At 48.1% G+C, this 15,552-nt stretch overlaps 1 protein-coding gene across 9 annotated transcripts in view; it reads right to left on the minus strand.

The window, feature by feature from the left end:
* Positions 1-1,043: 1,043 nt before the first annotated feature.
* LOC105496395 (ganglioside induced differentiation associated protein 1 like 1) overlaps positions 1,044-15,552 on the minus strand; it is a 63,758-nt gene continuing 49,249 nt past the window's right edge. For all 9 annotated transcript variants that reach the window (XM_071079256.1, XM_071079257.1, XM_071079254.1 and 6 more), the window contains one exon: positions 1,044-1,414. In XM_071079256.1, the coding sequence (XP_070935357.1) occupies positions 1,071-1,414 (344 nt within the window). In that variant the 3' untranslated portion in view covers positions 1,044-1,070. The remainder of the gene's footprint in view (positions 1,415-15,552) is intronic.

Raw genomic sequence — 15,552 nt, forward strand, 5'->3', positions numbered from 1 at the left:
TGAAAAGCAACTGCTCCTCCTGGATGCTTTATTGGGGCTTTCGGTGGTTTCTGTGCATGAGCGGCAGTGACACCAAGACCCTTTCCCAACATGCAAAAGGCACAGGAAAGTGAGACCCAACCGGGGTGGGTGGCGTGGATGCAGAGACTTCCCCCCTCCCCCCAGCTCCATGGCACGGTGTAGCACGGCGGTGACCCTGGGAGGGGGGGTATTGAAGGAGGTGGCTTGGGCAGAGGCTGGAAGGGGGACCTAGGTTTGTCCACCTCCAGATCCGCCCCTGCACTTGGGCTGGACTGACCTTCTGAGAGAGGGTCAACATGGCTTTTACTGAAAGTCCCACCTCACAGGATAGAAAAACTCAAGGTAGGAAGAGGATGATGGCTGCTGCCTTCAGAGATTTCTATTAACGCCAAACCCAACACATGGGCCAAATCTGAAGGGCAATGAGAGGGTGTGCTCATGGTGTCTGTCCCCACTGTGGCCTGGTTTTGCAGTGCCACTGCCTTGGCTCAAGCCAGTCCATGTCCAGGAGAAGCGTGAAGCCCCTTCTGATCTTCAGGGACCTCCCATGGGGTCTCCGGTTATCCAGCCCCATTCAGAGGTACCGGTTAGAGGAGTTGAGTCTTGATGTTGGCTTTGTCCTGTGGAAGAGTTCCCTGGGCAAGAGGGAAGGGGAGGCGAGGAGTCAGGCCCTCTGAGTCCCCAGCACCTCCCAGAATCTGGGCCCTGGTGGATGAAACATCCTGGGACTCATCTCAGATTCTAACCAGTCCCCACAGTTCCATCTTGAGACCTTGAATCGAAAGAAAAGGCATTCGTGTTTTGTTTCTGGTTTTTGTCTTTCTCTCTCTTGCTTCCTCTCTTTTAGTAGAGCCGTGGCCTTAAGTCACAGCATTGGCAATGTCTACTTCTAAACTATGGAATGTTTTCACACTGACGATATTATTACTCAGAACAAAGGGCGGGGAGGGCTGTCCAAGTGTTCATGAGACAGTGAGTTACTGAGAGCTCACGGGGAATCACACAGCACAGAGACACCGACAGTCAGACACCAAGCCCCAGGCCTGGCCCTAGATGTATTTTTTCTTGAGGTACCAGTAGGCAAAGTAGCCCATCCCGCCCAGGGAGCCCATGAGGAAGGACGCCCCAAAGAAGGATGGGGGTTTCCTCTTGACCAGCCGGAAAGCATTGGGGATGACGGCCGACAGCAGGGTGGTGTGGATGTCACCCAGGACTTTCCGGAAGGCAAAGCGTCTCTGGACCCTCTCAAAGAAGGACTGCAGGTTGGGCCGGCTGCCATCTTCCCAGTATTTCTTGGATAGTCCCAGGAACTTGAGGCGGTGCAGGGTGGCCCCCAGGAGGACATCAGCAAGGGTGAAGGCACAGCCACAGAGCCACAGCTCGCATTTCTGCCCTAGAGTGGAAGAGAGAGGAGGCAAGGGGATCAACCTCCCCTAACACGCACACTCACTTCTCTCTACAAGCTCCTCTGGCTTCTGCACCCCTGCCCCAGTATTTTCTGAGGGTTACTCATTCCTGTACAACTTCAGTGATTTTTGCCATATCCTTATGCTACTTCTATTATAATTTTTTTCTTTAAATTGACTTTTTTTTCTCTTTTCTTTTCTTATCCTCATTTTATAGCTGATACATCAGCTGACTTTTAAAGTGCAAATATGTGGCCAGGTGTGGTGGTTCACACCTGTAATCTCAGCACTTTGGGAGGGCAAGGTGAGCGGATCATTTGAGGTCAGGAGTTCAAGACCAGCCTGGCCACCATGGTGAAACCCCATCTATACTAAAAATATAAAAATTATCTGGGTGTGGTGGTGCACACCTGTAATCCCAGCTACTCAGGAGGCTGAGGCAGGAGAATTGCTTCAACCTGGGAGATGGAAGTTGCAGTGAGTCAAGACTGTGCCACTGCACTCTAGCCTGGGTGACAGAGCAAGACTCTATCTCAAATAAATAAAGTGCAAGTATGTGTCATGAAACTCCAGACACATATGCAACTACCCCTTTGACAGCTTCATTTGGTGTACGCTCTGCATTTCAAACTCAAAATGGAATCCCTGATTGTCACCCCCAGAGCCACTATGCTCATCCCAATCTCAGTAATGGAACCTCCACCCTTGCGGTTGCTCTGCCCAAAATCCTCAGAGCCACCATGAATTCTCTTTTTTTCTTCTTTTTTTTTTTTTTGAAATAGAGTCTTGCTGTGTCACCCAGGCTGGAGTGCAGTGGCACGATCTCAGCTCACTGCAACCTCCACCTGCCAGGTTCAAGCAATTCTCCTGCTTCAGCCTCCCTAGTAGCTGGGATTACAGACGTGCACCACCATGCCCGGCTAATTTTTGTATTTTTAGTAGAGACAGGGTTTCACCATGTTGGCCAGACTGGTTTTGAACTCCTGTCCTCAGGTGATCTGCCCACCTCAGCCTCTCAAAGTGCTGGGATTACAGGCATGAGCCACTGCGCCCGGCCCCACCATGAATTCTCTTTCACCCCCCACATACAATTTGTCAGCAATTTCTAACAGTGTTATCTTCAAAATACATCCAGAATCTGATACCGCCTCTACTTGTACCGTCCTTGTCCAAACAACCATTGTCTTCTAAGTTATCATAATGTCCTTTTAAAAGTTCTCCGTTTCTGCCCTTGTCCCCTAGAATCTATTCTTGGCACAGCATCCAAAGTGGTCATGTTAAAATTTAAGTGTCGGATAACGTCACTTCTCCCTTCTCAAACCCCTCTAATGATGATGCACCTGTTGGGGCCAGAGTAAAAGCGGGAATCCTTCCAAGCCCTGTAAGGCCCTGTGTGATCTGGCCACCAGGTACCTTTCAGACCTCAGAGTCTGCTTCTCTCCCACTTCCTCACTCTTCTCCAGCCACATCAGACTCCTGTAGCTCCTCACATCTGGGACATTCCTACCACAGAGCCTTTGCCCTGGCTGTTCCCTCTGCCTCAGTCTTCTCCTGCACAGCCTCAGAGCTCATTCCTCTGCCTCCTTCACATCTTTACTCACATGCCATTTTCTCATGGGCTTCCCAGACCACCAATTTAAAATGGAAGTTTTGGCTGGGTGCCATGGCTCACACCTGTAATCCCAATCCCGACACTTTGGGAGGCCGAGATGTCTCTACTAAAAATACAAACATTAGCTGGGCATGGTGGCAGGTGCCTGTAATCCCAGCTTCTTGGGAGGCTGAGGCATGAGAATCACTTCAACCCAGGAGGCAGGGGTTGCAGTGAGCCAAGATTGTGCCACTGCACTCCAGCCTGGGCAACAAGAGCAAAACTCCGTCTCAAAATAAATAAAAATAAATAAAATGGAAGTTTTAAATGGAAATTATAAATTGGTGGTCTGTGAAGCCCAGGAGAAGCTGGCATGTGAGCAAAGATGTGAAGGAGGTGGAGGAAGACCTTACCCAGCAGTCAGTCTCCCCTCCCCTGCTTTGTTTTCTTCCGCAGAACGTAGCGCAACATTTCACCATCTACTTGACATTCTCATTTTGTTTATTGTCTGTTGTCCTCTACTAGAGTGGAAACTCTATGAGGGCAGGGATTTTGGTCTGTCTTGTCTGTGGCTGTATCCTCTGCATCTAGAACTGTGCCTGGCGTACAATAGGTGCTCAATAAATCTTTACTGAATTATTGATGAATGAAAAACTGTATCATTAACTGTAGTATTAAATGCTTCGCTGTAAACTATCTACAATGGTAAAAGTAAACATAACAAAAACAAAACAAAAGTAATTAAATTCCAGCTGGATACTACTGCCTGTCAAGGTCTCTGCACCCAAGACTTTCTCTCTCTTTTTCTTTCTTTTCTTCCTTCCTTTCCTTTTTCTTTCTTTCTTTCTCTTTCTTTCTTTCTTTCTCTTTTTCTTTCTTTCTCTTTCTTTCTTTCTCTTTCTTTCCTTTCTTTCCTTTCTTTCTTTCTCTTTCTTTCTTTCTTTCTTTCTTTCTTTCTTTCTTTCTTTATTTCTTTCTTTCTTTCTTTCTTTCTCCTTCTTCCCTCCATCCCTCCCTCCCTGCTTGCTTGCTTTCTCTCTCTCTCTTTCTCTCTCTCTCTCTTTCTTTCTTTCGACAAAGTCTCACTCTGTCACCCAGGCTGGAGTGCAGTGGTGCAATCTCAGCTCACTGCAACCTCCACCTCCAGGGTTCAAACAATTCTTCAGCCTCAGCCTCCCAAGTAGCGGGGACTACAGGTGTGTACCACCATGCCTGGCTATTTTTTTTTTTTTTTTTGGTATTTTTTACTAGAGACAGGGTTTTGCCACAGTGGCCAGGCTGGTCTCGAACTCCTGACCTTAGATGATCCGCCTGCCTCAGCGTCCCTAAGTGCTGGGATTACAGGTGTGAGCCACCATACCTGGCCTCATTTTGTTTTTAAGAAAGGAGCAGATATTAAACACATGTTATAAAGGGGTTAAGCACTAATATCTTACTAATACTCTTTCTTTGATGTAATCAAAAGAGGATAACTCTCACGACGTGGTTTTACATTATTTATCACCATGTTTTTGTGTCATCTAAATTTAGCCTGACTCTCGCATTTGGGATTAAGAAAGAAACAATTAGCCTCATTTTTAGGAAACACTTGTTTGTGCAATATTTTCTCCTAGTTGTTTTGACCTGAAATTCTGGAGCCCCTTTGGTCTCTTACATCGCCTCTTTGCTCAAAAATCTTTAATTCTCCCCACTGACTGCACCTTAATGTCCAAGTTCCTGTGCCTAGCTATTAAGCCCTTTCGAGAGTGAGTTTAGCTTTAATATACGTCTCTAATCTTGACTTCTCATGAATTGCCCATTGGTCCACTGTCTTCCCCAACAAGCTGCCCGCTTCAGCCTCCGGGCCTTTGTCCCTGCTGTACCCCATGCCCGAATGCCTCTCCCTTCCCTTCCTGTGAGGGCTGCTTTCCTGGGAGGCTTGCCTCTGCACCTTTGAACAGGTTGCTCCTTTCAGTTCAGGAATTCCATGAATCCAGTGCTCCCTACCATCAAAACCTGAGCCCCCTCCTTCCGCTCTGCATCTTCTGGGTCACGGATTCATTCATTCAGCAAGTGGTTACCTGGCAGTATGTGCTGGGCGTGAAGACATGACACAATACAATGTCTCCCCTCAAGAGGGTCACTGTCACGGTGAAGGGCTAAAGTGTAATGCAGGCTCTCATCAGAAGGTTATCCGTGAATAGGTAACCTTCAAGGCACCTGATGAGGCCGGGCGCAGTGGCTCACATCTCTCTCCCTTACTTTAGGAGGCTAAGGCAGGAGGATTGCTTGAGCACAGGAGTTTGAGACCAGCCTGGGCAACATGGCGAGACCCTCTTCTCTACAAAAAAAAATTAAAAATAGCCGAATTGGTAGCATGCATGCCTGTGGTACCAGCTACTAGGGAGGCTGAAAGAGGAGGTTGGCTTGATCCCGGAAGGTTGAGGTTGCAGTGAGCCTTTTTCACACCACTGCACTCCAGTCTGGGTGACAGAGTGAGACCCTGTCTCAAAAACAAACAACGAAGACACCTGATGGGCCCCCGAGGGGAGATAATGAGTTGGGAGTTAGTGATGCAGGTTCCAGGCTCAGAGAAGCACCGTCAATGTGGAGGTGGTATTTAAAGCCAGGAGAGTGGACAGTATCAGTATAGCCAGACTTGGAAATAGGGCAAGGGACTGAACCCTGGGTCCCCCCGCAAACTTTAGATATTGACACCAAGAGAAACCAGCAAAGATGACAAGAAGGAGCGGCCTTTGAGGTAGGAGAAGAACCAGGAGAGTGTGGCGTCCAGCAAGCCAACTTAGGACAGGGTTCTGAGGAGGAGACAGTGCTCAACTGTGTTCAAACGCTGTGTTGAGGTCAAATAGGAGGCCTGAGAACTGGTGACTGCGTTTACCGACTGGCGACCCTGGCAAGAGGAGCTGGAGTAGAATGCTGACTTAAAAGCCGGTTTGGAGGGAGTTCAAAGAGAAAGGGAGGAGAGGAATTGGAGACGGGGAACAAAGATCATTCTGCCACGGAGTTTTGCTAGAATGGGGAGGATGGGCCAGTAGTGAGATACAAGTCAAGAGCATTTTCATAAGCTGGGAGGAATAAAATAGCATGTGTTTGTGGATGATGCCGCAGAGAAGGGAAAGATTCTATGGGGAAGAGTGGATAGAATGACGGATGTGGTGTTCTTACAGGGATGAGAGTGGATGGGATCTGGTGCACTAGGACAGGGATTGGTTTTAAAGGACAACCCCTTCCATCCTGGGACAAGGACAAGAACAGTCCATCCCTGGTAACAAGAGAGCACATGTGCTACCGTATTTCATCAAATCTAAGTTACTATTAAATGTAAGTATCCAAAAGTAAGAAAGGAGAATCAAACTATTCACTGGAAGAAACATTCCAGTGTCAGAGACGCTAAGATGTGCTCTAACAAAGATGCATCTTAGAATTGATAGATACAGTGCGTGGGTCATTGTGGGGATCAGAGCTGTGAAGATCTCTTTCTAATGCTTTGATTTTCTCCGTGACAGATTGCCTTACTTTTAATGGCCAAAACCACAATTATTTTTATGCTAACCTAAAGTGATCAGCTCTGAGTGAGGATGTGGAGGAGGTGGCTGGAGGGCTGAGGAGGAAGGAGAAGGCATAAAGGAGTCATCTAGAGAGTGAAGCGGGGAGGCCTGGGGCAGCATTGAGGTCACCTAAGGCTTACAATCATGAATACAAAGTAAGTCCCGCCAGCATCCTGCGTGTTTCTCCAGCCACATATAGGTTCACAGGTGAAGGTGCTGAGTAGGTGGAGGGCTGGGTTCAACAAGGTTTGAGGTTTTGCAGAGCGAGTATGGAGGGCCAGGGAGTCGAATGTGCAGGCACGAAATTTCTCCTAATGATGAACCAGGGAATCACCACTAGGTACAGAGGGAGGTGCGATCGTGATGGGAGTGAGGGACAGTGAAAGGATCAAGTGACATAAGTCCCCAGCTGCAGACTGCATGCTACCCGCGAGGGAGTGTGGGTAGACAGATCAGAGAACGGGCCCAGGGACTAGGTTTAGATACTGGGCAACATGGAGAAACCAGTAAGGGATGTGAGAAGGAGCAGCCCGAGAGATAGGAGATGAACCAGGAAAGTGTGGTGTAATTCCCTGGACCTTCCAACAATTCTATAAAGTAGGTGATGTTATTATCCCCACTTTACAGATGAGGCAGTTGAGGCACAGAGAGGTTAGGTAACTTGGTCAAAGCCTCAGCTAATATGTGTCAAAGCTATCTGGTTCCAGATTCTGTGGTTGTAACCACTCTATTAAGCTACTTATTTCCACATACAAATGAGCATGGACACAGCAGGTATCTCCATGACCACTCAGGCCCCCTTCAGTATGTGCGTTCTTTACTCAGGTCTGTGTGCAGATCTCTCCATGCGTCTGTATCCTGCATAGGCTGCATGTTTGCCCCATGCCTGCTTGCACAAACCCATGCAGCCAATTGTGTATATGCACGTGGATATCTGCTCCCATGGGCATCTGTGTCCACGTGGTGTGGGATTACCACATATGTGAGTGCAGCATCAGCCCAGGTGCATTGGATGTTTGCCTTAGACGTGTTCACTATTATGTTCATGCCTGTGTTTATGTTTGCAGGCAAATGCTGATGGCCTTCTTTGTGCGTCCGTGTTTGTGTGTGCGCCTGGGCAGCGATCTGGTATCTGACCCCTTCCCTGTTCTCTCTTCTCCAGTTGTGTGTTCCCTTTGCAAACCCCAGGCCTGGATGAGCCCTTTCTGCACTTCTCTGGGTCTGCCAGCTGGAGGCGATCTCACAATGAGGCCAACTTGGTACACTTTAATGTCGGACCGCAAAGCCCAGGAGGGCACTCCGTGCTGCCCAGAATCCTATTATATTTCTTGAGTGCTTCCTGCTCCCTGTGGAGACAATTGCATCTTTTCATCCTCTCCTCTCACACTTCTCACACCCTTTCCCCAGTTTCCTCTCGGTCGATGACATCACCTCATGCTTCGTTCAGTAGATAGCAGCTTTCGGACATGAAAGCCCACACTCCCCACCTCGATGCTGCAAAACCGCTCCATGCTGCTGATGCGGACACAATACAGGGCGTGTCCTAACCCCACGGCCAAGCCTTCCATGGGCCCTCTGCACCTGCTCCGCGCCGCATCCCCGCATCTCTTCAGGTTGCCTTTCTAAGTCCTCCTCCCCCTTCTCCATGTTGTTCTGCACTCCAAGAAGCTCACTTGTTGGCTCCAATCCTCGGGGCTCATGCCCTCTGGCTTCAGAAAGTTAGGCAAGTAGGAAACAGGGGCGGGAAAGGAGGGAGGGCAACAGTGACGTCAGACTGATTTCCCTCAGCATCTCTCTGCAAGTCACCATGGGCTGTCAGCAACCACCTCTGTCCAGGTTCCTGGATCTGCTCTCATGACCCTGTGATCTCAAGACTTCAGGCCTGGGGTATTCCTCTCTGCCTTGGGATGTCCCTGCATCCTGCCTGTGCCTGGGTAAACAGTTCCTTTATTGAGCCTTCTTCCATTTCCCCCGTTTGCAGATGTCCTCTGTTTTCTATGGGGCCCCTGCCTGAACCACACCCCTCCTGTCTTCGTGGCGTCTGCATCGCCGTCCTGAACCCCCGATTCCTCTTTTCCACTGCAGTTTCCACCAGCACGAGAACATATTTGTACATCTCCTGTCCAAAAACAATTCCTCCTGTCACCCCACATCCTTCTTCAGCCACCACCACCTTCTTTGTTCACCTCTACCCTTCTCAAAAGAGGTATCTACACTCACCACCTTCATTCCTCGCCTCCCATGCGGTCTTCAGTCCATTAGAGTCTGGCTTTTGCCCCAGGTTGCAGTGAAATGCTTTTGGCGAGGTCATCGCCGACATCCATGGTAGAAAGCCAAGGGCACGCTTTCCTATCCTGGCTTGCTCAAGCTCCCAGCAGCACTAACACCATTCTGTCTCCTTAAAACCCAGTCCTCCCATGGTTCCTCCTAACATGAGGGTCTTCCTACTTCACTGGCCTCAGTGCACTTTGCTGATTCCTCTGCCCAGATCCCTGCTCAGTGTGGGAGAACCTCTGCATAGATATGGTAGTTATGTTTTTTATTATTATCATTATTATTATTATTTGAGACAGGGTCTCACTCTGTCTCCCAGAAGACGACTCATTGTAGCCTCAACCTCCCAAGCTCAAGCAATCCTCCTGCCTCAGCCTCCTGAGTAGCTGGGACTACAGGCATGTACTACCACACCAGCTCATTTTTGTACTTTCTTGTAGAGACAGAGTCTCACCATGTTGCCCAGACTGGTCTGAAACCTGGGCTCAAGTAATCCTCCTGCCTCAGCCTCCCAACTAGCTGGAATTACAAGTGCACATGACCATGCCTGGCCCAGGTGTGGTAGTTTCAAAGTACAGCCACAAATTACTTGATATGCTCCTCCCTTCTGCGGAGCCCAAGTCTCCTCCCCTTGAATGGGGCTGTATTTCGTGACTTCTAATGAGTGATGGGGCAGAGTGACTTCCAGCAGTAGATCATAAAAGACATGTGATTGGTCAGGCGCGGTGACTCACGCCTGTAATCCTAGCACTTTGGGAGGCCGAGGCGGGCGGATCACGAGGTCAGGAGATCGAGACCATCCTGGCTGACACAGTGAAACCCTGTCTCTACTAAAAATACAAAAAATTAGCCGGGCGTGGTGGTGGGTGCCTATAGTCCCAGCTATGTGGGAGGCTGAGGCAGGAGAATGGCGTGAACCTGAGAGGTGGAGGTTGCAGTGAGCTGAGATCGTGCCACTGCACTCCAGCCTGGGTGACAGAGCCAGACTCCATCTCAAAAAAAAAAAAAAAAAAAAAAAAAAAAAAAAAAAAAAAAAAAAAAAGACATGTGGCTTCTGTGTCTTCTCTTTCTCTGGGATAACTTGCTCAGGGAAAGCCAGCAGCCATGCTGTAAAGAAACGCAAGCAGCCTATTGAGAGGCCCATCTCAATAGGATGTTGAGTAAGGAACTAAAGTCTCCTGCCAACAGCCAGCAGGGAACAGAGGCCTTTAGCTAAGAACCACATGAATAAGGCAATTTGGAAGTGGATCCTCCGGCCCCAGTCAAGCCTTCAAATCACTGCAGCCCCAGCTGACAGCTTGAAGGCAACCTGCATCATGCAACCATGACTCAGAGCTGCCCAGCTCAGCTGCTCCAGAACTCCATATCCACAGAAAATGTGTGACATAATAAACGATTTTAAAATTCAAGACACCGAGGTTGACAGCAATTTCTTATGCCACAATAGATAACTAATACAGCAAGTCCCGATTCCTCTTTTTGTCTCACTCTGCTCTCTTCCTCGATGAAAATGTCCAATTCTATAGCTTTAAACACCATGTATTGGCTAAGGACTCCTGAATCTCCAAATTCTGACCTCTCCTTTGAGAGTCAGGCTGGAATATCTAATGGTTTCTGTGACATCCTCTCTTGGGTGTCACAAACTCACTGTCTCCCAAACGCCCAGGCTGGAGTGCAGTGGCACAATCTCAGCTCACTGCAACTTCCGCCTCCCGGGTTCAAGCAATTCTCCTGCCTCAACCTCCCAAGTAGCTGGGACTACAAGCACACGCCACCATGCCCGGCTAATTCTTTGTATTTTTAGTAGAGACGGGGTTTCACCGTGTAGCCAGGATGTTCTTGATCTCTTGCCCTCGTGATCCACCTGTCTTGGCCTCCCAGAGTGCTGGGATTACAGGCATGAGCCACCATGCCTGGCCCAGGAGTTACCTTTGATTCCCTTTACCTCACTGCCAACCCCCATGTAAATTCCTGCTCATTTTATCTTCAAACTACCTCTCAAGTCCATTCACACCTCACCATCTCCACTGCAACCATCTCGGTCCACGCCAACATCATCTCTCACCTGAGCTGCTGCACCGGCCTCCCCTCTGTCTCCCTTGAAGTCCATTTTCACACAGCCATTGGAATCCTCTCAAATATAAAACTAGAACTACTCAGCCCCATGGAGACTGCAAACAGGGCCATGAGTCCCTCCCATTCCTGTACGCATGCCACTTTGCAATATGTGCATCTTGATGGCTTTGCTCCTCCTGCTATCTAAGACTCATGGTTTTTTTCCCAAAGACTGCAAGCTCCGTGAGAGCAAGAATGATGTCTGGATTTTGCTCATTAATTTATCCCCAGGACCTAGCATCTAGGAGATGTTCAATAAATATTTGAATAAATGAATGAAAAAGAATGGTGATAATAATAATTTTTAGAACATTTCACCTTGAGCTGGGCACTTTGCAAAGTAATCAACATTTACTGTCTTAAATTTGCTGGCCCGAAATGCAGGAATGAGGTCAGCCATTCCCCATGTATGAGAGGCAAGCCATCCCAGCTAAGCCGAGCCCACACTGCCAAGCCACATATCATGAACAAATAAAAGGCCCTTCTTTTATGTCACTCAGATTTGGAATGGTTTGTTATACAGCAGAAACTAACTGATATAATCCCCTCCTCAAAGCCCTCCAGAGACTTCCCATTGTACTTAGTATAAAATCCAAACTTGTAAATGTAGGCTCTGAGGCCCGTGATCTCACCTCACCCAGTGCAGCTCTCCCCTCATTCCCACCACTCTCCCCAGGACTCCCCACGCAGCAGCCCATTTCTGAAGAGTTCCCAGTTCTCTCCCACTCCATGGCATCCCTCAGTCTGGGTCATATCTTCCCTGATTCTTCTCTAGGCTCCTTCTCATCCGTCAGGTCTCACTTTGAATATCATCTTCTCAGGGAAACTTTATCCACTTAATCCTGTTCATTTACTCTCAATCTTAACACTTATTGCTGTGTGCACTTCTGTGTTTACTTATGGGATTATTTGACTTAATGTCTTTTTCCTCTGTAAGACTGCAAACTCCATGAAAGCAATAATGAGGTCTGAGTTTTACTCATTAATTTATCCCCAGGACCTAGCATCTAGTAGGTGTTCAGTAAATATTTGATTAAATGAATGAAAAAGAATGGTAATAATAATTATTTTTAGAACATTTTACCTTGAACCAGGCACTGTGCAAAGTACTCAACATTTACTATCTTAACAAATCCTCCACCAGCAATCCTGCTATGACTTTGATTCTATTATTATCAATATTTTATAGATGAGCTCAGAGAGGTGAAGTGAATTCCACAAGGTCACAGAGCTAGGTAGTGGTTGATCAGGAATCTGCATCAAAGCCATCTGGCTCCATGCAAGGGGTCTCAACTGTGACATTAAAATCCCTCCCAAAACTGGGCTGTGCCCACAAGAGAAGAAATGAAAGGCATACAAGTGTTTCACCCAGTCAGGTTCAGGGAACCTGGATGAGCAACAGAGGCCATGTGGGCCCAACCAGTCAGACCTTTAAAATCCATAACCACTTCCCTGGGGCTTCTGCTCCCTCCCCCAGCCCCAGAGGGATGCAAGGACACCTCTCCATCTTGAACAACCCCACTTATCTCACCATGGGACAGTGCAGTGCTGTCTCCTCTCAGAAGGCCTCAGGACAGGGGTCAGCTGCAGGATCCCAGTCTAGGAATCTCACAAGGAATGCATGTCTGAGGCTATTCTCCAGAATCGTCCACCCTAGCCTCCATCCAGGTCAGACCCTGTGTCTCTCTGGATCACAATATATATGGACACTTCTGTACTGTGTGCCCAACACTGTGCTAAGCCCCTTACATGCATTTGCTCATTGGTCCTCGCAGTAGCCCTGGGACGTAGGCACTCATGCTATCACCCCCCACCTTTTTTTTTTTTCTTTTCGAGACAGAGTCTCGCTCTGGTGCCTAGGCTGGAGTACAGTGGTGTGATCTCGGCTCACTGCAACCTCCACCTCCTGGGTTCAAGTGATTCTCCTGCCTCAGCCTCCCACATAACTGGGCTTGCAGGTGCCCACTACCATGCCTAGGCAATTTTTTGTATTTTTAGTAGAGATAGGGTTTCACCATATTGGCTAGTCTGGTCTCGAACTCCTGACCTCAAGTGATCCACCTGCCTCAGCCTCCCAAAGTGTTGGGGTTACAGGCGTGAGCCACCGCGCCCAACCTATCACCCTTTTATAGAACAGGAAAGAGCCCAGAGCTAGTGCTTCCTCATCTGTTAAACAGGATCCTCATCTGTTAAACAGGATTGCTGGTATTACCCACCTCCTGGGATTGTAACGGGGATTGAGTGAGTTGAAATCTGTGAAACACTTAGAACAGTGCCTGACACACAGTAAGGTCTATTGAATACATAGATTTTTCTGGGCTGGATTGTGACCCTCCCAAAATTCACATGTTGAAGCCCTAAGGCCTAGAATAAGCTTGTCCAACTTGCAGCCCGCGGGCCACATGCAGCCCAGGATGGCATTGAATGTGGCCCAAAACTCATTCATAAACTTTCTTAAAACATTCTGATATTTTTTTGCGATGTTTTTAAAGCTTATCAGCTATCGTCAGTGTTAGCATATTTTATTTGCGGCCCAAGACAATTATTCTTCCTCCAGTGTGACCCAAGGAAGCCAAAAGATTGGACACCTCTGAACTCTCAGAATGTGACTGTATTTGGAAACAGAGCTTTTAAAGGGATGATTACCTTAAAATAGAGACCTTAAGGTGGGTCCTCATTCAATCGGACTAAAGTATTTATAGGAGGAAATTTGGACTCAAAGACACCAGGCTTGTGCAGCACAGGGGAAGGGCCATGTAAGAACACGGCAAGAAGGCGGCCACTTGCAAGCCAAGGAGAGAGGCCTCAGGAGAAACCCACCCCAAGGAACCTTGATCTGAGATGTCTAGCCTCCAGCTCTGTGCGACAATAGGTTTCTGCTCTTTAATCCCCTCAGTCTGTAGTATTTTGTTATGGAAGTCCTAAGAAACTAATGCATAAGTGAGTAACATATACCTGATGTCCAAGGTCTCCCACCAAGAGCATAGCAGAGCTGGGACTCTGTCCCCCAAAGGCCCATCTCTGAACTACCAAGCCTTTTGGCCCCTGAGAGCCATTAACTCTGCAACAGCTCCCCTTAGCTACCATTAGGATAGAAACAGGAAAGTTCCTTTTTGTGTGTGTGTGTGTGATGGGGGGCGGGGGACGGAGTCTCTCTCTGTCCCCCAGGCTGGAGGGCAGTAGCACAATCTGGGCTCACTGCAGCCTCTGCCTCCCAGGTTCAAGTGATTCTCCTGCCTCAGCCTCTCAGGTAGCTGGGATTACAGGAACCCACCACCCCACTCAGCTGATTTTTGTATTTTTAGTAGCGACGGGGTTTCGCCATGTTGGTCAGGCTGGTTTCGAACTCCTGACCTCAAGTGATCCACCTGCCTCGGCCTCCCAAAGTGTTGGGATTACAGACATGAGCCATTGAGCCCAGCCAAAAGTTCCCCTTTGAGATGTGTTATTATTTTTTACTCACTTAGTCATACCAGGCTTTGTTTCCAGAAAAGATTTAAGGCAGCTGGCTTCAGTATGCATGATGATGTCTCTGTTCGAGACATGGGGTCTCTGTGTGTGTCTTGTGCTTGTGGCATCAGTTGTGAGATGCTGGAAACAACACTGGACCCATCAAGAGGGAACAAGTTCTGGCCCTAACCATGATGTCTATGAGCTGCCTAACCTTGAACAACTCGCTTCATCTCTCTGAGCCTCAGTTTCCTCATCTGGAGAATGGGCGTGCCTTTAGCTGCCTTATGTATTAAACTAGTAATGGCACAGGCAGTGTGTTGAATACATTGAATTTTCACAAGAGTCCAGCAAGAGAGGGTTAAGTTGTATTATTACCATCCCATCTTATAGATGAGGAAACTGAGGCTCCAATAGGGAAAGCAACTTGTCCAAGGTTACATAGTTCAGGCAGCAAAGCTGGAACTCTAATTCAAGTTGTTCTTACTCTAACATACATAGAGATATGTATGTACACATAGTCATGCATATGCAGGAGGCTGTTGCAAATGCTCCATAAATTTGCATTGTTCAGGAGACAAGACTCACAGGTCTTAAACGGAGCAAGATGGGAAGGCTCAGAATGAGGTTTGAAGAAGGGCTGTGGCAAAGATGCTGTGTAACAGGCAAAATGGAGTGGAGTGGTATAAGAAGGGTGCCCCAGGAGGGAGGGGCTGTGGGGGCAAAAGTGTGGAGGTAGAATGAAGCTGGCATGTCCAAGTCTAGAGGCCCAGCTGGGAGCAGGAAGAGTCAAGGACAAGGAGAGTCTGGGTGAGCTTGGATGTCTGGCTGGAGCACGAAGGAGCCATAATGCATTCTTGGGCAGGGAAAGTGGGATGGTGTGGCGGGTAGTGGCCATCACTACTCTCATCATCATCTTCACCTACCTTTATTAAACACCTACTATGTGCTAAGCCCTAATCTAAGCACTCTACATGTATTATTTCACACAATGTCTCAACAGCTCTTTGAGGCAGGTCCTACTATTATCCCCATTTTATAGATGGGAAACTGAAGTTCAGAGAAGGGAGAACCTGAGCACAGTTACTCAGCTAGGAAGTGGCCAAGTTATGACTTGAACCTTAGTCTGACTCCATAGCCCATCCTC

This window comes from Macaca nemestrina, chromosome 15 (genome assembly GCF_043159975.1).
Source record: "Macaca nemestrina isolate mMacNem1 chromosome 15, mMacNem.hap1, whole genome shotgun sequence".
NCBI lineage: Eukaryota > Metazoa > Chordata > Mammalia > Primates > Cercopithecidae > Macaca > Macaca nemestrina.